Here is a 22,620-nt window from a genome sequence, read left to right on the forward strand (position 1 = left end):
AGCAAACTACTTTTGGGATTTTGGGAAGCAGATGTAGTAAGATTTTTTTTTAAATATAACAGTAGTTCTAATAAAAAAATATATATATACGAAATTCAAAATTGTTATTTTTGGAAAGTTTGAGCTATATTAAAGAATAGCAAAAATTAGTTTATCAAACAGGGATTTGAAATAAATTAAGTAGCAGAGCATATGGCAATAAGAAACACAGCGCTCCACTTTACACTACTTTAATGACTTCAATACAAATGTAAATCGGTAAATAACTTAAAGCTTTTCTAGTATTTAGCCTAGGGCTTTTTCATGACTAAAAAGTTTGATGGTACCATTAGTTAGCATTAAACATAAGTACTAAGTACTAAAATATAAACATGATTACTAATTGGTTACACATTCCCCATTAAAAGAAGAGGAAAGCATTAAAACATTTTAAGGAAACCGTGAAAATGTTTTATCGACGGCTTAATTAAATATTTCATTAAGACTGTTTGGAATGACAATGAGCCATTGTGTTTTTAAATATTTTTGAGAATTGAGAGTTGATTTTGAAAATATTTTTGTTTTAAAGAAAATTTATTTTCAAATACAATAAAGCTTTTAGGAAGCATCACCTTCGAGCTGATCACAATATTTTCTCAATTTAGTCCAGACAAAACGCATTAACCTTTGGACAACAGCTTTCGTAAATGTTCGGGATGCCACACCCATATTTGGATGGCGAAATTGAATGATGTCACATGTCATGTTTCCTTGACATTTTTCAATTGGAAAAAGTTGTGGAACTTTTGGTGGAATTATGTTTTTTAAACAAAATTGACGCCATCTTGTTAATAGCAAGATGCAAGATCAGGGCAGAAGACGGGCGGATTATGATACTTTTCGATTGATACGATTCGATTTTTAAACTTCATCGTCGTAAACTTTGGAATTCAAGTTTCCGTTCGTGAAAAATGGCTGACTTTTGAAACCAAACAAACAGATTGCTTGACAAATCTTAATTTTTTTGTCAAACATTTTGCTTTTAAATTGCTTTTAGCTAAACATTAGACTTCTTTCCATTTGCAATGATATAAAATTGCTGGCCTGGGAGCGTCGAACAGTTGACTTTCCAATAGGTTTTATCATCTATTAAAATGCACTTTTGATTTCCTTGAAGCATTTCTAACAAGAGTTTTCAAACGCGTTTTTTTGACTTTGCTGAATTGTTGTTGAGATCTTTTAGGAAAGTTCTACTTCCTGTATGTCTTGTTGTCTTGTAGCCATATTTCTTTTTGAGTTCTTGAATTGTCAATTTGGGAACATCAACCATTTTTCGATATCCCGAACGGAGTAATTCTGGATTTAAAATCGATTCCCCTGATCACTTTTTGATTAAGTGACCAGGGGAATAAACTTGACGAAACTCGAAATTATGGTGATTTTTATTACATAGAATAGAGAATTTGTTTAACGGTTTAAAATATCTTTGTAAATTTTCTAGCTTTAAACTCAAAAATGTAACTTTAAAGTCATTAAGTGCTCCTTGCCTTCATTTGAAAGAAGTTGTCGCAAAGATAATGAAACCAGAATGTGTATTTGCTTTAATTTTTTAAAGACAAACTATTCAGAGAGTAAGAGAATATTTCTTCAGTATTCATTTTATGCAAGACTATTGCCTTATGAAAGAGTTTTGATTAACCTTGAAATAAAATTTCAACTAAAAAAAAATATATGTAGTTTTTTTTAGTTGATCAACTGATTGGTTGGTTTGTTGAGACATGATGTAGTTTTTTTTAGTTGATCAACTGATTGGTTGGTTTGTTTGAGACATGATGTAGTTTTTTTAGTCGAAATTTTATTTTAAGGTTAATCAAAACCATCTACGTTTTCAAACTCATGATTTATGTTTTTTGTAAAAATTCTTTTTTTTTAGGTCTATAGAGGAGAGAAAGCCCACCATACTTGCAAGAATCGATTGGTTCCTCAGAGCTCTAATTCCCAAATCTCATTAGGGCAAACAATGTCTGCAAATGTATGCCAATTCATAACTTATTTTATAGCTAAGGTAAATTTATCAAACAATGAAAAATGCAAAGTGTAAAGACCTTCATTTGCACCTATATCTTTGTAAAATCTCAAGATTTTTTAGTGCCGGTGAAGATGTTTAAGACAGGTAGATTATTGGGAAAAGGAATACGCGTGAAAACCTTTTAGATTGAGATTTTGGGTAATCTGATAAAATTAGAAATGCCTGATTGTTTGATTTTAAAAAAGTTTAATTGGCCCTGCATCAGTCACTTTAGTGTCAACTTAAAATTCCATACTGTTACTTCTCACTTGATATCAACACAGCTTTCATATTGAAATGATGATCTTATTGAATAACTCTCCACTCCCACTTTTTAAGAGTTTTTTAAAAAATGGAAAATTATCACCAATTCTCGTTACAGAAAAATCTTTGGTCTCTGCTGTTATGGAGTTTGTTTTAAAATCTCATTTTCTATATGTACCTCTAACGAGAGATTAGTGTATGTAAAACAATAAAATATTTTTTCTTGCAAAAAAAATCTTTCGACAAAGTAAAAAGGCTGCAAGACAATCAAACCAAAATTAGACATCGTGTTTAGAAATACTCAGTTATAAAAATTAAAACCGATTTTGAACCAGCATAGTTCATGAGTAGTCATAAACTAGAAAACGCTAATCATTGTATTTTTCAAACGATTTAATCAAAAGAGACAAATCATTTGCATTTACTTTATAAGGTTCGTTGTGCTGGTAACCTGGCGAAGATTTAATAAGATCTACTTGTCTTATGTCTTTAGGACCCTTTTATCAGGTTTAAGCAAAAACTTTTGTACCATAGAGGATTGACGTTTTGTATCATGTGGAGACAATAAAGAAAACATCTTCGAAATCGCTGTCCTTGTACATATCATTAAAGTCTTATAACGTGGTGCTTATTAGTTTGATGCTCTAGTGGCATTCAAAAGACAAATCATTATCATAAGATAATCTCGATTATCAATTGCAGACGAACTTGACGGCATAAAACTTGTCTTAATTGACTACAACTTGGTTAGCGGTGGAAAGTTTTTGCTGCTCTTTTACAATTTTAATCAAAGGAGCAACATAAAAGTCTAACAACATATGAGGATCTAAAGCACACTTTGGGAACACCTTTTGCGTTGGATCAATGGCGTTTTTTTTTTTTTGCGTTGGATCAATTGCGTTGGATCCAAATTATATTCACGTGGTTGAGACTTTGCGTTGTCGTCGATTTGCAACTTAACTTTTAGTAGCCATCTTAAAAAGTCTTCAACAAGTAGTGGAGCTGTGTTATAATAGTACAAAAATGGATAGATGATATTAAATCTCCTTTTGTCCGTAAAGGTTAAACCTTAGGTGTGAATGTGGTCAGATTCTTTTTTTGAAGGTGCCAAACTCTGTAGTCTTTTTTCCTATTTTTTTTTTAAAAAAAAAAAAAACATCTGACAAAGTTTTTTTTCAGTTACAAGGAGTAGCATTTATTTTAAAATTTTGACAAACCTTTCTGAGCAAAACTACATTTTACGACTTCTTTTCCCATACCACTTAATGACAAAACTTAAGCCCAATCACTATCTTTTTCTTCATCAGAAAACAAACAATCTAAGCAATAAAATCAAAACTAAGCGCACTTTTTAAAATGATATTACAAAATTGCAGATTGAATGTAAAAGCACCTAGCAAAAAACAAAGAAACTAAAAATATACTTACCGTATAAAGTCTGAAAGACATTTTTTAACTGCTCCATTTTGACATTTTTTCTTTTACTTATACCATTTGGTCTTTTGGTTGTAAATGCTTATTTATTGAGGAACCTGAACAGAGAGAAAGATAAGAATTATCTAACATATAGTTGATACAATAACACTAAGCCTTAGCTGTTTTCATCTTTTGTTTTACCTGATGAAACACAGCCAACAGATACATTGGTTGTACTCATGCTGAAGTTTGCTATTAATTTACCTAAAAAATAATTTTTAAAAAATAGTGAAAATCATGTGATTGAAAGCTACAAGCTAGTTTAAAGTTTACATCAACTGTGAAAGCTTTTTGTCAAGTGCTAAATCTATATACATACTTCTGTCTTCACCCTTCTTAGTAGATGAATCAGTTGCAGAAAACTTCTGGCAAGGTATATCTAAACACAAAAGAATTTTTTAAACAACACTTAAACTTTAGTGTTGTGTGCAATTTTCTACAACTTAGTTAAGTACCTATCAGGTCATTGGGAGGTAGCTCTTTTGAAGAGCTATTTTCTTCAATAAATCTTTTAGACATCATTAAAAGAGAAAATTTTGTGAACTGACAAAAGGTCTGTCTTTTAATTGAAATGCTGTTGCATAATCTAATGTTCTCTACTTGCTTAGAGCAATGTTGTGTTCTTTTACAAAGTGAATGTCTAACCTTTCATACCAAACCATGCAGATGGTGCACACATGGATAATGACTGTTTCTCACCAGCTTTGTAAGAAATTTAAATATTCTCACAAAAAATGTGACAATGAAAATCACTTTTGTTTGGCTCCATTTGTGTGATTACTGCAAATGGCAGCTAACTCTAGTGGTTCTTCCTGAACAACACTCATTTAGGCAAAAGATTCAGTAACTAATCTTATTCAATTAACTATTTGGAATATTCACCTAAAGAAATTGCTGGGAAAAGATATATTCTCTTTACTATATATACTATTAAAAGACAAAAAAAAGCAAAAAAACTTACCGTGTCTTTATTTCCAAACACTTGCTGAAGATCACTTAAGATATTTATTTTTTTTTACAGCGCTCAAGATACTTTAAACAGGATTTAAAATACTCATGGCCTAGCTATTCCAAAAATTTGGCTGTAAATCTCTCTTTAGGATAAAAAAAACTGGTGGTCCCCAATATAGTTCAGCTTAAAAAACTTTTTTGGCCCCTTAATTTCTTTTTGCTCAGATGACATAGTTGCATTTATTACCTGGACCATCAACTTTTATGGAAAACAAATTACATTTCCTGAATAATGGAGATGGCATAGTACTTTTCTTGCATGACTCTTCTGTCAGTAGAACACAAGCAGGTTCAATTGCAGTTGATTTAGTGACCTTCAGAGTTTTTGTGAAAATATCGCCAGGAGACCATTAAAATGTCAGTAGTTGTGGACTTTGATGCAAACTGTTGGCCAACAAATGGGCAAAAAAACAAATCTAAACCAAATGTATAACTACAACTACTTTAAAAGAACTACACCATCAATAAATTTTTCAAAAAGCTGAATTTAAACCACAAAAATATTTGTCATTTTAGAGGAAATTCCCTTAAGAGAACAGGGTACCCAGGATATCCAGAGTACCCAGGAGGATGCAAATATAACTAGCATTAGGATTGCATCAGAGTTGCAAAATCTCTCTTTAAAAAAAAAAAAAACTTTGAACTTTTTTTCATTCTAGCATTAGGGTAAAACTTAAACAAACTTTTAAAAAATTCTAAAAATCAGTCTAGAGACCCTGAAAGATCCTTAAAACAAGTCTCAATTTACTATAAAAAGCAATTTCAAAATTGTATGTCTTTATTACAAAGTTTTTAGACAACCAAAGTAACATTTACTAAACAATAGAAATTGTGGAAAACTTCACTCAATTTAGATAATAAAACACAGAAAAACAAAAATTGATCATGACAAAACTTTTAAGATTAATGGTAAAAAATGCAAGAAGATACCATTGAAATTAAGATGATGAGTACATAGAAGTCAATGATGAAAAACAGAATACTGAGGAAGATGTTGCTGTTACTAAGAGATTTATGATATCTCCAGTAACAGCAACATCTTCCTCAGTATTCTGTTTTTTCCAAACCCCACATATATAGTGTATACTTTTTAAATCTGATAAAATCCACCATGCTCAGTGTTTAGCATGCAACATTTATGCATAAAAAAAGTTTGTTTATTTAAATAAAATGGTTTATGAAGATGAAACAACAGCCTAAATGTTGAGAAGAAACAAACTTTTTTCTCTATTTCACGCGCTAACTTGTCTGAAACATACCATTGGTACTGATGCACCAGCGAAAAATTACTCAATAAACAGAAATTTCAAATACTCTGGAATCTAAATATAACAAATTCATCAGCAATCTTGAAAATCTGTTTGCTAAACCAAATCAACAATAGACAAAGCAACCATCATACAAAGAGCTGGAAATTTTTTTTGTATGGTAAAGGTCCTAAATGATATAGCAGAGAAAGGAGCGAAACTGATTTTAGAACTTGGCACTCTCATAATCAGTGACTGTGGCAAACTCTTATCAGTTAATTTTGGAGCCAAAATTTTTAAATCTGTTTTTAGATTTTTTGAATTCTTAGAATAAGGTAGACTTTCAGTTTTGAAACCAAAGTAAAAGCTTCTAAGTTCGCAAAGTGACTCAGTGTCTCAATTGAGATTGGATAAGAAACATTCTTTTCCTTAAAACTTCCAACACATGAATTTCAATAGAATCAATCCTATCCAAATTACAGCATTTTGGTGGGATTGCCAAGTAAAACTCTTTATATAAACAAACTTTTTTAAAAAAAATCTCTTGTTTTTTGTACTACCCAATAACAGAACTTTGGATTACTTGTTTCTTGTAAAGTTTGGACACCAAAAGAACTGATGTTTATCTAAAAACTTTATCAACCAAGGCATCCAAGGAATCGAACAACTTTAAAGTGACCCAATCAAATCAGTGGTATAGTGTGAAACTTGATCAGATAATTTGAATTTGACAAAATCATTTTTGCCCTTATCAGAATCTGATACCCATTCCAGTCAGAGTGGGTTCAGTTCTTATCAGGACCCTGATATTCACAACCTTTAACCAATAAATCCAGAACTAGCATGGTTAAACTTAGTATTTTAGCATATATTATGTTAGCTGCTTTTGATTGAATTGGTGTCTCTGATTTAAGTTTAATATACTAGCACAAATGTGGCTCATTACAGCTCTTTCTTTAAGTTCCAATTAAAAGGAGATATTGTTTTAAAAAGGAAACTAAGGCTTATTTTGAGTAATAAATTCAGCAGTTTTTTATTTGAAACAAATCATATTTGAATACAAGAATATTACTTGACTGTAAATATTTTGTATTATTTTAAAATCTTATATATCTACCTCCCTATATCAAAAAAGAAACCATTAAAGTATAATATTTACAAAATTTTTGTATTTTTACTTTGCTGTTTTTTTTTTAAATATGCACATGTATTCCATGTAGAATATATCAGCACATATTAATTGAATACAATTTTATTGAACTTTGCAAAATGACTATACAGATAAGACACAATTTAACAGCCTATAAATCAAATGTCATTTTTGAATGTCATTACTATTGCTTAAAGCATTATTACTGCTATTAGAAGTTTTCTCACAAAAAACCACTTAGATCTTTACTTTTATATAGTATTCAAAAAGAATTTTAGTGATTTTTAGTACAATTCATTTTCCTATATGACCTTTTACATAATACTAGCTGCCGGTATAACATTTCTCTTTTCTTTGTACCAATCAAATGTGCCATGAAACTCAAAAGTTAAAATGTTTTAGTTGACTCCAAATGCCTGTGGTTAAGTTCATCCTTTCATCTTTTTCTAAAGCAAGTGTGACTATTTTTTTTTTTTTCTTTTTTGTTTATTTATAAGTAGCTAAAATATTTCTCTCACTTCTTGTTTTACAACATGCTTGAACTTGACGATCAGTAAAATTAAGTCTTAATAACACTTGTATGCCATATGGAAGCATGTCTTCAATCATGAAGCTCATATGACATCTATTGGTATGCAAACAAGTGAGACAACTTTAAACAAACTTTTTTTAAAAATGCTTTGCAAAATGTTGAACTGTATTAGTTTTTTTTTTTTTAGTGGTTTTAATAGGCTTTTGTTTGTATTTTGACAATAATTAGGATGAACATGCAATTAGTAAAAGAATTTAGGATGTTACAATAAAGCAGATTCAATTCCCCACACATAAAGAAACTTCTATTCCCAAATATATTCAACTTCTTAAGTTAAACTTCTAGATTGTTCACTGCATTTACATAAATACTTAACAGTCATGGAAAAAAAAAATTCAATATTTTTTGATTTTGAAATTTTAATCTTTAAGTTAACTTTAATATACATTGATTGTAGATAAGTTACTATTATTTTAAAAAATGTTTTGTATTCTCCAAAAAGGATGTTATTTATTGAAAATATTTGCCAATATAATTTAGATTAAAAAAAACTGACTCTTATTAATCTATATTGATAACTCATACTTTTTATTGCCTGTTTTTGGTATTTATTAGGCAATAAGCCAAAGATTAGCTACATCACATTTTAGATCTAATGCTCAATATAATTACCTTCAATTCTTTATCTATACTTCATTTAAGCTTTCATAAATGCCATAAGCAGGCAATAATAAATTAAAAGTCAATAGCGGAAACTACAGCTGGATGGAAAAAGGATAATATTTCAAAAGAATCAAAAATAAACTGAGATAAGTGTATAAAAGATAATATTTCATAGAAACTAGCTTTAATGCAGTTAAGCAATAGTTAAACCAATCTTAAGCGGTAATTTTATCAAATATAAAAAATTTAGAATTGTAAAATGTACCTAGAAATGTGAGAAGTTAAACAATTTACTTTTACCGTGTATATATATATATATATATATATATATATATATATATATATATATATATATATATATATATATATATATATATATATATATATATATATACTTTTAACAGCACCTGAAACAAAATGAATGGCTGAAGAAGCTTTTTTGGTTAAACTTGGTTTAAGTCAAAGCTTCAATCAGACAAATAAAATTATACCCATATGAAACTTTGCAAAGATTCAGAATCTTTAAATTTGAACTCTATTATGTAATGAATTAGGTGCTCTAAAACACAAAACATTATTTAAATTAAAACTTTATAAACATAAATTCTAAAAATTCATCAATACCAATACACTACTTCTAAAAAAAAATTAAGTTAGTAAATACAATTAGTTTTTGTTATGATTAGGACCATCAAAAGCTTGCATTAGTTTGAATAATATTTTCAAAATGAAAGAACTGGTTAATGAGCAGCTCAATGAATGACTTTCAGCCTTTACTTTTAATAAATCAATGGAAACTAGACTGATTATACTATTATTCTGGAAAAAACTAACTAGTGAAAGTAGACATTCTTATCTTTCCTTCAATTTAATGTTTATGATTATACAGCAATGTTACCTTAAACATTTATTTACATTAAACTTTCTAAAAGATGAACATAAAAGTGATTTTAACAATTTTTAGTTGACAGAAAATGTTGTGCACCTTATGAAGTTTTGAAGCAGCGTTGCTTTTTTTTTTTTTTTTTTACGTATATTGATTTGAGTTTTGCAGGAGTTTTGCAGACTTTGAGTTCTAGACTTACTAGCTATTCTGGATGAACTTCTTGTGTATTTTTATTTGTGAAGCATCGGCCCGCTATACCATTTGCTTATAACTGAGAATTAAGTCTTTTGCTTCCTGGCACAACCATAATACTTTTCCATTGGCTAAATTGAACAAATCGGTAGTCTTGTAAACTTTCTTTATTCTGAAAATCGAATGTCAAGAAGTCTAAAGACAATTAAATGATAATCTGAAAAGCCGAATGTCAAAAAGTCTAGAGAAAATAATCTTTTAGAGTTGATGATTCTCTTTAGACTTTTCAGATTATCAATTTGATTGGTAAAATAATCACCTTCAGATAAATGAATCGTTAAAATAGGATTTAAAATAATGTAACTCAGTTGCGCAAAGTGCAAGAACGTTACGGAGTTAATTTTAAAAGCTTTTACCAGTAAAAACCAAATGATTGTAAGTATATGTCAGCGGCTTTTTATGACGGTTTTTGAGGGATATTTTTGGAAAAAAGCTGCAAATAATTATGTACAAATAAACAAATTTTATGAGTTAGGTTAAAGGTCTGTAAGTTTTCAAATATCAGGTGATAATAACACATGTAATAAGTAATACGAAAGATTTTTATGAAAATATTTTTACTGAAAGTGGTAGGCCCTCAACTAGTACAAGACCCATGGATACTTTCGTTAAATTATTACTGATAAGAGACCAATTATAAAATATTAGTTCACAAGAAGAATTCTCAAGTCATTACTTGCCATCAGATGGCTCAAATGTTTTGTGCTAGCAAATTTAAAAGCGAAGTTGCACATGTAGCATTTCTATATTTGAATTTTAAAATAATTTGTAAAACTGCAAATATTGGCAGAAGGGTTTTTAATTTTGCCGATATAAGGGTGTATCCTTATGTAGTCCTGGGTTCATATTAGGATTAAACTTTTTATAGCTGCTTCTTTTTATAAATAGTTTGAGGCAAAAGAGCTTTTAAATAAACGTTTCAAAAAAATAACGATTTCACTGTTTGAAACAAAATATCGATTTAAATACAAATTCGAGAGCTTCGTTATTTATCAGATAATATGTTTCGCATTTAACAATTTTAACATATTTAAATAAACCTTTGACATAAGATCTTTTATCAAACTTTAGAAAATATTTTAGAAATATATTCTGCCTAAACAAAGTTATGTAATATAAAGTGATTTTTTTTCTGCGCAGGTGCAAATGTGTGACAAAGTTATGAGTAAGTTTAGAAGAAAAACTTTAATAACTCAAGGAGCTTAAATGAAAAAAAAAATTAAGGAGCTTAGATGAAAAAAACTCAAGGAGCTTAGATAAAAACTCTAATCCAACAGGTGTCGAGAATGACGAATTAAAATTTTTCCTTCCATGTGCCCATACTCACCATTTACAAAAAAGGTGTTGCGAACTGCATTAGAAGTTGATCTCTCGTCAACTTAATGTAAACAAAATAAAAATTTTTTCCTTATATCAGCACGTGTTTTTTGGTGTTTTAGTACCGTCAACGGGGGGTGACAATGAACAGCAGGGTGACTATGAACATCAGTACCAACTTAACTAAAAGGTGAAACAACACACACAATTAGATCTAAATTGTGTGTTATTTTGATCCAGTTGCATTAAATATAATATTTAAAACCTAACTTTAGGCTGAGCAAAATATTTTCCTTTTTCGGCTTTTCTTTATCGCATATCAACAGCATGAGTTACATTGTTCGGGCAGTTAGTTGACTTAACAAACTATAACTTAAAAAGCGCGCATCAAAACTCTATAAAAGTTGCTACACATCAAGTTCAGGCACATATGGTTCTAATGAATTCAACATTGAGGGTGTAACTTATTTTTTGTTCATTTTAAAATGACAATTTTTTTATCAAGAATTCAAGTGTTTTTAAAAAAAGGAAAATGCTTGTATAAAATAAGAAAATTGAGGTATTTACTTTATAATATTTATCAGGCCTGGAACCAATTCTGGAAGCTGGATAGTATAATGCTCTGTTGAAAAAAAAAAAGTAGCGATTCGACGAACTGTTTTGTTATATGATACAAAAATGTTTAAAAAAGCATTCATAGTTCAAGCGTTCCCCGTTTGACGGTTATTAAGATTCCTCCTAAATCAAGTTTGCGGTCTTCGCTTTCTTCGCTGAAATGCAAAATGTCCGCGAAGGAGATGTCATCTTTTTTGATGTTTATTTTACAAGTATTGTGAACGTCAAAAAACTTTTTGTGTCTGAGGTATTAACTTATCGAAATTATTTTGATATTTATTAGAATTACCCATCTTGTGCAATATTGGATATTTCAATGAAAATAAAACGATGGTGTTTACAAGTTGACTTTTGAAATCTGTCAAAAAAACTCAGCAACAACTCATTTATAGCTTTATTGATGTGTTGCTGTGTTGTACTTTGCTGTTGCGTTGTGTTGTGGTGTAGTTTATGGTGCTGTACTACTCATGAGTTCATCAACGACTTTTTTTGTTGATTTATTTTATCTGTTACACAGTTTTAATCTTCCAGATTATGTCGAAGCAGCAAAACTTAATTTCCTTCTGTTCATCCTAAAACTTCTCTGCATCTTAAATAAATTTTATCTCTTTCATAAAACTTCTCTGCATCTTAAACAAATTTTATCTCTCTCATAAAAAATTCAATTTAAAAAAAAAAAAATAATGGTTGATACCGCATAATCTATTAGATAATAATTCTAAACATCTTAAAGATTCAAAATGAACATTATCAAAAGCTTGTTTATCTTCCTTAAACAAAAGATAGTACTTTGAGGGTGCAGAATTACTAAAATCTATATATATGTATATACATTCAATTAACAATTGAAATCATATAACTGAATTAGTTTATATTATTACCATGATTTATTTCAGCCAGATGTTTTTACCGAGAGCAACTTAATAATACTGTCATAAATATATTAATAAATCTCATCAAAGAAGATGGAAATAAGTTACTAAGTTCCGCTCTGCTTCTCTTTTCCACAAAATAATGACAAAGAGATGATTGTATTTGTCAATTGTTTATCAAAACTTGCGAAATGGTAGCAAGATATTTTGCATTTTTCTTTTATGAGGATTTTTCATTTTTTTGAGACATGTGTTTTTTCAATCTTTTTTTAGATTTCTTTTTTTTTCCTGAACATAAAAAATTAATTCCAATTTAAACAAATTTCAAATAAAAATCTCATTGGTAACATTTTAAGGTATATTTCTATGGGGAGAAATTCTATTGAGAAGTTAAAAATTATCTAATTTGACAGAATCATCACAAAAAAGTAAGAAATCTTTACAAATGTTTAGTAAAAAATCTCGCAACATCACTTTTACTCTATATTAATTCTAAAACTTTAAAGTACGATGTAGTATTCATATATTCATATATTCATATATGTATAATATGCAAAATTTTGTATTGAAGAATATTATTTTACCGTTTTGGCTTTTTTTTGCAATTTTTTTTTTTTTTTTTTATATCTTTTTGTTTCATTAATTTTTTTTTTGAATGAATTGTTGTTTTTGAAAGCAAATTAATAAAACTTGATGCATATTGCATTTTTGGTTTTGAAATTTCAAAAGTAAAAATATTTAACTCATCTATTTGACACAATAATTTATATCTAAAATATTTCAAAATATATACGTAAAATCTGGTTTGCCGTATTCTTTCGACAAACATTTCTAGAATAAGTGTGAAAAAAAAGTGAAAGTGTGAAAAAGCAGCTGGAATATCGAAACTATTTCACTGTACTGGAATTATTTCAACGACGAGTGATTTTTCCTAATTATTCCATAATTTGATTTTGAAAGTAATTTATGAAAAAAAAGTAATTAGCAGTAGTGAATAAGGAATAAGCTAAATAATTTTAAAGCTGAAGGAGTTAAGACATTGTACACAACTTTCTTTGGATTCTTTTGGTAATTAAATTAGTTTAAAATTGAAAAAGTAGACATTGATAACTGAGATAAAGAAGAATTTTATTTATGACAAAACTTATTCAACCATCTAAAATATTAACAATTTTCCACGAATATCTTCAGAAAATTGATCAGTTGTTGGAAGAAGTATTAAAAAAAAGGCCTCAAAAAAACTCTTATTCGCGTCTTCACTGTACTTTGCGATAATAATTTTACAAACATGAACTGCATAACTATTTTCAGCTTTAAGCTTGAACAAAACATAACTGGGACGCTATTGAACAGGGAATCAATTTGCTTTGGTTTTGAAACGAGGTCTCATTTGTGAAACCACTTTTGTCGTCCGTTTCACTGGACGACAAAAAGTGGTCTCTTAAATCTGTACTTATAAAAGTTCTAAAAAAATCAGCTTTTTTGCAAGCTTTTCAGGCTGCAATTTTTAGCTGCAATTGTGCTCAGTATCGTTTTTATTTGTAAATTTATAATTTTCGGCTTGGCAAAGTCTTTTACAGGAGTGTCTGTTAAAATTTATCTCTCTGTTGAAGTATTTTTTCCTACTAACTTATCTTTTTTATAGGCAATCACTTTTATATTACCCCTGTTTCTGTGCTGTACAACAACCTGTCTCATTCACATTATTAATGTAATTAGGATTAAAATTATGTTTTTTAAGAATTTCTTCCAGATTTTTAAAAAACTCTGCGACATTGGTTTTAATAAAAATTGTTGCACATGACAAACTGGTATTCAAGTCTTCATAAAGAAAGATCTTTATATCTATTTATAAAACCATACAACCAATCTTCTCCAGCAGTCAGTTCATGATTGTGGAACAATTCTCCTGTAGCGGTCAGCTAAATCTTTAGCTAATTTTTTTAACTGAGTGCAAGTAAGTCCAAAATATATTCTGGAGTTGCAAGATAAGGATGTACTGCTAAAGTCCACATTTTTTGCTAAAGTAATGTTGCTGACAGAATCAGTTTCAGAAGGATTTATCATTTTCTGATATTCTGACATTCTTTAAGGTAGATGAATTAATAGACAAATAGGAATTGAAAATGCTTGCTATCAGAAAGTATTTTCTGAACATTAAATGCTGGACATTAAAAAACGATGGAAATTAAAACTAAATTGGTTTTAGATATATATACTTCTAATTGAATCTTCATCTCTTTTTTCACCTCTTTTTTCTCTATATTAGACACTTTCTTAAAAAACAGTTACAGAAGATATTATGATGATTAAGTCATGAGCAGTTTAACCAGTGTAATATTCAACATTTTAAAACTTTATAAACAAGAACTAAATACAATAAATTGATAATTTACTTTAAAAGTTATTTCAGTTGGAAATAAGTTGTTTATTTTTGCAGAAATAATGACAAAAACAGTCAGAATGGTTATTGATGACCTGCAGGCCGCCGAAGACAACAGACCGAGTCACAAGTCACCTCTTTCGAGAGGTTAGAAAAATAGGTCTGTAAATCCTTGCTCGTGTTCGTGAACAGCTCGGTGATCGGCTCGACATGAGCTCGTTCATGTTCTGCTCGAATGGTAAACGAGCCGGGCTTGAACAATAAATTAGGCTCGTTTATTAAACGAGCCGAGCTTGAACATTATAAGCTTGTTCATATGGGCTCGATTAAAGCTCGAATAAAGCTTTTTATCTTGTTTCATCCAATGCAATGAGAGCAAGACTTATATTTGTGAAAATGTAATTTGAACTATTAGAGTGCAGTGTTTAATAGGAATTATTATGTTTGTGAGAGTTTACATCATGTTTGAACTTTGAACATTAAGTTTGAACATTGAACTATTAGATTTTACGTTTATTTTGAACTATTAGATTTGTGGGATCTTATTTCATTATGTTGTTTATTTGCATCTTTAATAGACTGTAGGATTGTTTATGTTGTTTGTTGATTTGGACTTGCATTATTTACAGACGAGCCTTTAACAAAAAATTTTTTTTACTAAACGAGCTTTAAACTGACAGGTTACAATAATTATTTCGAGTTTTAAACCAGTCGAGCTCGAGCAACATGTAAAATGAGCCGAGCCCAAACAATACTAATCCTTAACGAGCCGAGATCGAACAAAGAACCTCATGTTCGAAACGAGTTCGAGCCGAGCCTGAACACTCTTAATATGTAAATGAGCCAAGCCGAGCCCTGGCAAGCTTGGCTCGTTCGGCTCGATTTACAGACCTATAGAAAAAAGCAAAAAAGTAAACTTAAAAAATGAGTTTCATAGCAAATTTAAAAAATTGGTAATAGAAGGAAACAAGTCAGAAAGAGTTTAGATATAAGAAAGGAATCAGTTTATGTAAAGCCGCTATAAAACTATTGTTCAAATTCATGGCAAAAAAAAAGGCGAAAATGATGTAGAGACTTCAATGGACAGTAGAATTTTGCAGCAAAGTCATCTTTAGCTTTCAATCGAGTTTTGAAGTCTTCAATCGAAAGTCATGAGTTGTACCAAATAGTTCCAAAGGAGATGTGGACCGATTTTTTATACCAAAGCTACTACGCAGAGGAAGTTCAGCTAGTATCAGGGCTTGCATTTGCCATAAGAACACTGGTAGTTGCAAAACCTATACGGAATGTAATAACCACTTTTCGTTCTAAACTTTTTTACTTTGAATTTACTGCCACGTTTTAGAAGTCACAACCGAAGATAAACGTTCTATTTTACGCTTGGACATTTGGGCTGATTGTTTTGGCTATTTAAAAACGCTTTTTTTTTTTTAATTGGTTAAACTATTTCTGCTTGTTGTTTTGAAACTGAAACAAGCTGTTTTTGGTTCTTTTACGCTGTAATATTATATATATATATACTTAAAAAAAAGCAATTAACTCAAAGGCTCATTTAAAAATTTAATAATCAATTTTTAAAATAAGAATATGTTTGTAATAATTGATGTAAACAGAGTGATGGAACTGTGATACTTGATGGAGGATGTTTTATATTTTTTTCAAATATATATTCCTCCATATATCAAAAAAAAAAAAACCATTACAATATTTATTGACCAAAATTTTGTTTTATTTCTTTTGTTGATTTTGTTTTGTTAGTTGATTATTTAATGAATGCACCTAATTGAACATTTGTAATGCATTTCATTCAGTATATAGTAATTTTATCAAATATATAGTATACGAAATATACAGTGTGTTTATGATAAATCTCATTTCTATTGAACTAATCATTTTCTTATAGAAACATGTCAAATTACAAAGACACAGTTTGTCGATACCTATTCAGAGACTCAGCAATGTATCCAAACAGCAATTTTTTGATTGCAAGTTATGCTGTGAATGCTTTTCTTACACTTGTCTCCAGTTCCGCCCTAATTTTTGGATTACGTACCACAGTAAGAAACAAAAAGTATACGCGTAATGAGAAGCTTGTGTTAGCTCTATCAATTGTTGATATAACGAATGCCGCGGCGATTCAATCTTCTCAAGCCGTCCTGCTAAGACAAGTTGATAAGTTTGGTTGTTTAGAAATATCTATCATAATGCTATTTCGCATTTTTTTCTTTAGTTTAAACAGCTCTATTTTTTTCATGATATCCTGTGAACGATTTTTGACTGTGTTGTACAATAATCTGCTTTGTGGAGTGATAATAAAAGATTCCTATTTAATTGCATACTTCATATCTATGGTTTTTTTCTCTTTTTGTGCTGCTGCGACTTTTGGGATTATCTTAGCAACTGCAAACCTGTATCTACAGTTTTTACTCTACTTAGGCACTGCATGTATAACATTGGTTTTTCTTGTTTTGATTGTTATTGCAAATATTTCAATTTGGATTGGAACAAGAAAAAAACTAAGAAAAAGTTCCATCCGAGTTCAAAAAAACGCTGTCGAAAGCCACATCACGAAAACTGTTGTGATGATTTCCCTTGCGCACGTATTATTTTACACTCCTGTAGTTGTTGCACAATTTTGCATATCGCTAGTTTTCTCAAAAGATGATATTTTACTTATTCCTCCTTTCCATCGAATCTTATTTTGGACAGCTGTTGTCAGAGATTTGAGTTCAGTGATAAATGCACTGATTTATATTTTGAGAAATAGAAAAATCTCAAAAATGTATCGTTTAATGATAAATTCATTGCTTGGAAACAATGATAGAGTTAGAAAAAGTTTAGTTCAAGAGAACACCACCGAAGACAGATCAGCATCTGTATAGTAATCATCGTAAAGCAAACTACTTTTGGGATTTTAGGGAGCAGATGTAGCAAGATTTTTTTCAGATGTAACAGTGGTTTCAGATGTAACTTGACTTACTTTTACAGCAGCAGAGCGCAGCTTCAACGTCAGACGAGATATTTGCAAGTTTATATTTGGTGATAGTTGAGGTAGCAAGGAGTTAGCAAAGAGGTAGCAAGGAGGTAGCAAGAAGGTAGCAAGGAGGTAGCAAGGCATTTAAAAATTTTCAAACGTCGGAAAAACGCTTCAATAACTTTAACTTCTTTTTAGTTTTAAATTTTGCCTTTTGATAAAAAAAATGATAACAAACATTTGATAAAAAAAATGATAACAAACTGTTGAATGTTTATTTTAATATTCCCTTCTCCAATACTTTAGACCCCTAAATCCAGAATGTCATTCATATAATCCAAACAAAATGTAATATTAAACTCAAAATACACAGCAATCATTATACACTAACTCTATCCTATTGATTAATCAAATTGGTTACAATACATACAAAAGAATAAATTAAAGTAAGGAAATGGAATCATTTTACTAAATATCATATAATTACTTATATACAACAATACAAAGACTATAACTTAAAAGTCCAGCAAACAGAGTTGCTTATATATAAAAAGTGCCGTAAATATTCCTCCTTGGTTATCATTCCATTTGTCAACCATTGTTCATAAGTGGAAAAAGTTAAAACATCAGAGGCTTCAACAACAGAATGTTGGTAAACAAAATTATATATTCCTCCATATATTTATATATATATATATATATATATATATATATATATATATATATATATATATATATATATATATATATATATATATGTATATATATTATATATGTGTGTGTGTGTGTATGTGTGTGTGTGTGTGTGTGTGTGTGTGTGTGTGCGTATGTGTGTTTATGTGTGTGTGTGTGTGTGTGTGTGCGCGCGCGCGCGCGTTTATCGGAAAAAAAAGTTTCATATATCATCAAAACTTTGTATTGAAATATTATTTTGCAGTCATTTATGACTTTCTAAATATCTTTTTGTTTGGTTAATTTTTTTAATGCAAATTGATTAAATGGAATAAAAATTGATACTTGTATTTTATTTTTGGTTTAGAAATTTCAAAAGTAAAAACTTTTTTTCTATTTTTAGAAAACTAGATTTTCTCATTTTTGTGCACAAAAATACTGTGTGTTCAGAAAGTTTATGAGGGCAAATTTTTTTTTGATTCTGGTTTTTGATAATAACATTGTCAAAGAAAATTTTTTTTTAAAATTAAGTTTGAGCAAATTTTGTTATTTTTGATTATTTAATCTATCCGTCTTCCCTTTCCTTTGAAAATGATAATATTTGTTATTTATTAATTATTTATATACCTTACCAAAAATTTTTTCATCAAGCATTAAATAATTTTTGAAATAATCAATGCCAAATCTGATCTGGCAAAATTTTGACCGAATGAACAAGAAAAGTATCCCCGAGAGCGTTAAATGGCAAGTTGGTTTAATTAAACGAGGAAATCAATCTAAATTTGGTATAGCAAAATTAGTCCGTGTTTCAGAGGGCTGTGATCAAAATACAATAAATTTTAAAGAAACTAAGACTGTCAAAGATTCTCCAAGGTCTGCTAAGTCTTTAAAGTTAACTGAAAGAAACATAAATGTCATTTTTCGCAAAGTTCGATCTAATCTTATGATAAGCATTTGTTATTTAACAAGTGAATTCAGTGCTTCCTTAAAGAATAATACAATTGGCAAAGAAGCAGTAAGAAAGGTGTTACTCAACAAAGGCATAGGCGTATATATCGCCATTAAAAAACCTTTAGACTGTAAAAGACCACCTGAAACGATTGAAATGGTGTTGAGAAAGAATCAACTGGTCTATTGAAGAATGGTCTCGGTTAATTTTTAGTGATGAGGTTAATTCTGAGATACTAAATCGCTAAGGAAAAAATGTTCAAAGATAAAGACATAAGAAGTATTCTTCTCGGATTTTATACCAAGGTTACAAGGAGTTGGAGGTTCGGCTAGAATATGGGGATGTATTTCTCACAAAGCTCCAGATCTCAGCAACATATATACCGGAAGAATCAATCAATATAGCTACAAAGACACTCTAGAAATGTGTTTAAGACAGTTGGCAACATTGTTTTATGGAGTAAGCAAAATTTGGATATTTCAGCAGGATGACACCACATCTCATACTTAGTATTCAAGACTGGTTAAATGAGAAAGACTAAAAAGTTGTTCCTAGGTGTGCTCTTTCGCCTGATTTTATTTCTATTAAGCATGCATGGAGTCGGATTAAGGGAAAACATGCTTAATATAAAATAACTTCAGTTGAAAATCTTTAGCAACAGTTATCAGAGAATTGGGCGGAATTGCCTAAGGATTATTGCATAAGATTGATTGAATCCATGCCTTGTCGCATCTAATTGATTGAATCCTCGTCGCACCTAATTATGATAAAAGTCTAGTTTTATTAAGAAATTTTATCATTTTTATGTTTTTTCGAGTAAATTTAATTCGTTTAAATTTAATGGCCAGTTTGTATTAAACCAATTTAATAGTTATATTTACTCTTGTATTTTTATATGTATAAATTTATAAAATTCCATTGCAAAACTTTTTTACTTTGTTAATAAAAGCTTATTACAAAATACTTAATAAAAAACATTAAAAAATCTATTGTTTTGACAACTCTATCATCAAAAAACTAGACCGATATGATAAAAAAATTTTCCCTAGTATAAACTTTCTGGACACACTGAATATATTCAAAATATTTTATAATATATACGTAAAACCTGGGTTGCCATATGCGTTCGACAAACAATACTGGAATAAATGTGAAAAAACAATTAATAGAATATTGACACTTTTTTCCAGTCAATTTTTTGTTATTTATTTCATTATCTGATTTTGAAATTATTTGTAAAAAAAAAAAAAAAAAGTATCCACCCTATTCCAAATGATAAAATTTCTTAACAAGTATAAGATATACCTTAAAAAGATCAATTAGCAGAATTAAAAATAGTTTTAAATTTGTAACAAAAACAAGTGAAAATTTTCATAGAGAACCTTTTGCTTACTTTCGAAATTTAAGACCAAATAAAAAGTTTTTGGTCAGTTATTTAAAACTTTTCACACTTGTAGTAATAATATTTTGCTGGAAATCTGAAAATGTTCAATCTAAGACTCCACTAGATATTTTTAAAACTATTCTCAATGATTATTAGTATTCTTTTCTTCTATACACACACAGAGACACACACACATACCAGGTGTGTGTGTGTCTGTGTGTCTGTGTGTGCAAAAGAAAAGAATAACAAAATAATAAAAGATATATAAATATATATATATGAATAATTGAGTAGTTATTAATGCTCGGTCGTCTTTTAAACGTAAAACTACCTTTATAACAAATGATGTGGGCAAAGTGAACAATGACACTTGTTAAAAATGATTTGTATTCTTTTCAAATCTTAGTCATATATATATATATATATATATATATATATATATATATATATATATATATATATATATATATATATATATATATTGCCTTGCGGTACAGTACTACAAGTTGTTTATTTTCTCAAAAGATGATATTTCACTTGTTCCTCCTTTTCATCAAACCTTTATTGGGGAGTTGTTATCAGAGAGATGGGTTCGGTGAAAAATGCACTGATTTATATTTTAAGAAATAGAAAAATCTCAAAAATGTATCACTCCATGATAAATTCATAGCTTGGAAACAATGCTGGCGTTAGAAAATGTTTAGTTCAAGAGACCACCACCGAAGACAGATCAGCACCTGCATAGTAATTATTGTAAAGCGAACTATTTCTGGGAATCTGGGAGCAGATGGAACAGGATTTTTTCAAATGAAACTGTGGTTGTAATAAAAAAAAAAAAAAAAAAAGTTTAAAGATATTGAAGAATGGTAAAAATTAGTTTGATAAACAAGTGTTTGAAAAAAAATAAACAGTGGAACATGAGGCAACAAAAGACACGCCGCTTCACTTTACTTTATTACAAAGTAAAATAAAAAGGTATGTAAAAAACCAAAATTGGTTTTTCAACTGAAGCCGGATTGAAACCTATTTCAGTTGTTTAAAGATAAAATGATAAATTGGTTTTTCAATAATCCCAAATAGTTCGTTTTTCAAAAAACTCAAATATGTTTTTTAAAAAGCCAATATTTGCATTGTTTAGTCGGTATTTCAACAAACCAATTGTTGTTTTTCGATAAACCCAACTTCAGTTTACCATATACCCCATTTGTAATTTTGTCACCATATCCCATTTGTAGAGAATTTTAAATGTTAAGAAAAACAAAATCTAAATGCTGAAAATATTCTGGAAAAAGGTCATTAAAATTTTTGCAATTACTGTATAACTTTGAAATTTATTTAACTGTTTTGCAAAGTTTTATCGGAAGCTTTATACATTTATAAGAAGATAAACATTTCTGTTCCGATAAAATTAGTGTTCTTTCCTACGGCCTAGGATAAGCAATATCAAATAAAAGAAATGCTGTCATAACCATAGTGACGCAACAAGAAAAATCTGGGATGTCTTTCGCAACAAATATTTTGTCAACAAAAAGAGCTATTGATATCTTAGAACCGGGCCTCTAACCCGCAGAATGGGAGTGAGACAAAACGGATCCTAAATCAAAACAGCTTGTTACATTCTTCTGATTTAAGGCTAGTAGATCCTCAGTGACATCATATTCTTCCTGTAAATATTAACTTTTATATTTATAAAGTGGTTATCTGAAACTGGCTACTTGTGCAATTGAATACGTATATTACCTTTTAAATGATTTTAGAAACTAATTTTATATAAAAAAAAAAAAAAAAAAAAACTATAAAGAATGGCAATAAACAGAATGTGTCCCTAATCTTCAGATATATAGATTTCTCACATTCTGTCTCTCTAAATTTAAAATATGAATATAAAATAAATAAACTAATATAAAACGAGTAAACTAATATAAA

General features: G+C 29.3%; 1 protein-coding gene and 1 long non-coding RNA gene across 7 annotated transcripts; one reads left to right on the top strand and one right to left on the bottom strand.

Moving 5' to 3' along the window:
- Positions 1 to 2,512: 2,512 nt before the first annotated feature.
- Positions 2,513 to 9,866, bottom strand: LOC149881008 (uncharacterized). 6 transcript variants are annotated; one of them, XR_016445576.1, is made up of 8 exons: positions 9,788 to 9,866; positions 9,376 to 9,663; positions 4,243 to 5,214; positions 4,107 to 4,166; positions 3,929 to 3,991; positions 3,740 to 3,843; positions 3,529 to 3,630; positions 2,513 to 3,440 (listed from the first exon to the last, which is right to left on the bottom strand). It is a non-coding gene; the product is annotated as an uncharacterized LOC149881008 (long non-coding RNA). The 6 variants fall into 6 exon arrangements; XR_016445580.1 differs by lacking the exon at positions 9,788 to 9,866 and having other exon boundaries at positions 3,529 to 3,649; positions 9,376 to 9,730; XR_016445577.1 differs by lacking the exon at positions 9,788 to 9,866 and having other exon boundaries at positions 9,476 to 9,725.
- Positions 9,867 to 12,681: 2,815 nt separating this feature from the next.
- On the top strand, positions 12,682 to 17,947 carry LOC149881009 (uncharacterized). The gene is made up of 2 exons (XM_090069322.1): positions 12,682 to 12,760; positions 16,619 to 17,947. The coding sequence occupies exon 2, from the start codon at positions 16,623 to 16,625 to the stop codon at positions 17,595 to 17,597; it is 975 nt and encodes a 324-aa protein (XP_089925448.1). The 5' UTR covers positions 12,682 to 12,760; positions 16,619 to 16,622; the 3' UTR covers positions 17,598 to 17,947.
- Positions 17,948 to 22,620: the final 4,673 nt, after the last annotated feature.

Source organism: Hydra viridissima, unplaced genomic scaffold (assembly GCF_058129835.1).
Source record: "Hydra viridissima isolate aposymbiotic clone 2 unplaced genomic scaffold, HvirCarnegie_v1 scaffold_12, whole genome shotgun sequence".
NCBI lineage: Eukaryota > Metazoa > Cnidaria > Hydrozoa > Anthoathecata > Hydridae > Hydra > Hydra viridissima.

Bases quoted from the DNA above. Each gene is read 5' to 3' on its own strand.
- LOC149881009 (XM_090069322.1), top strand. From the start codon at position 16,623: ATGTCAAATTACAAAGACACAGTTTGTCGATACCTATTCAGAGACTCA.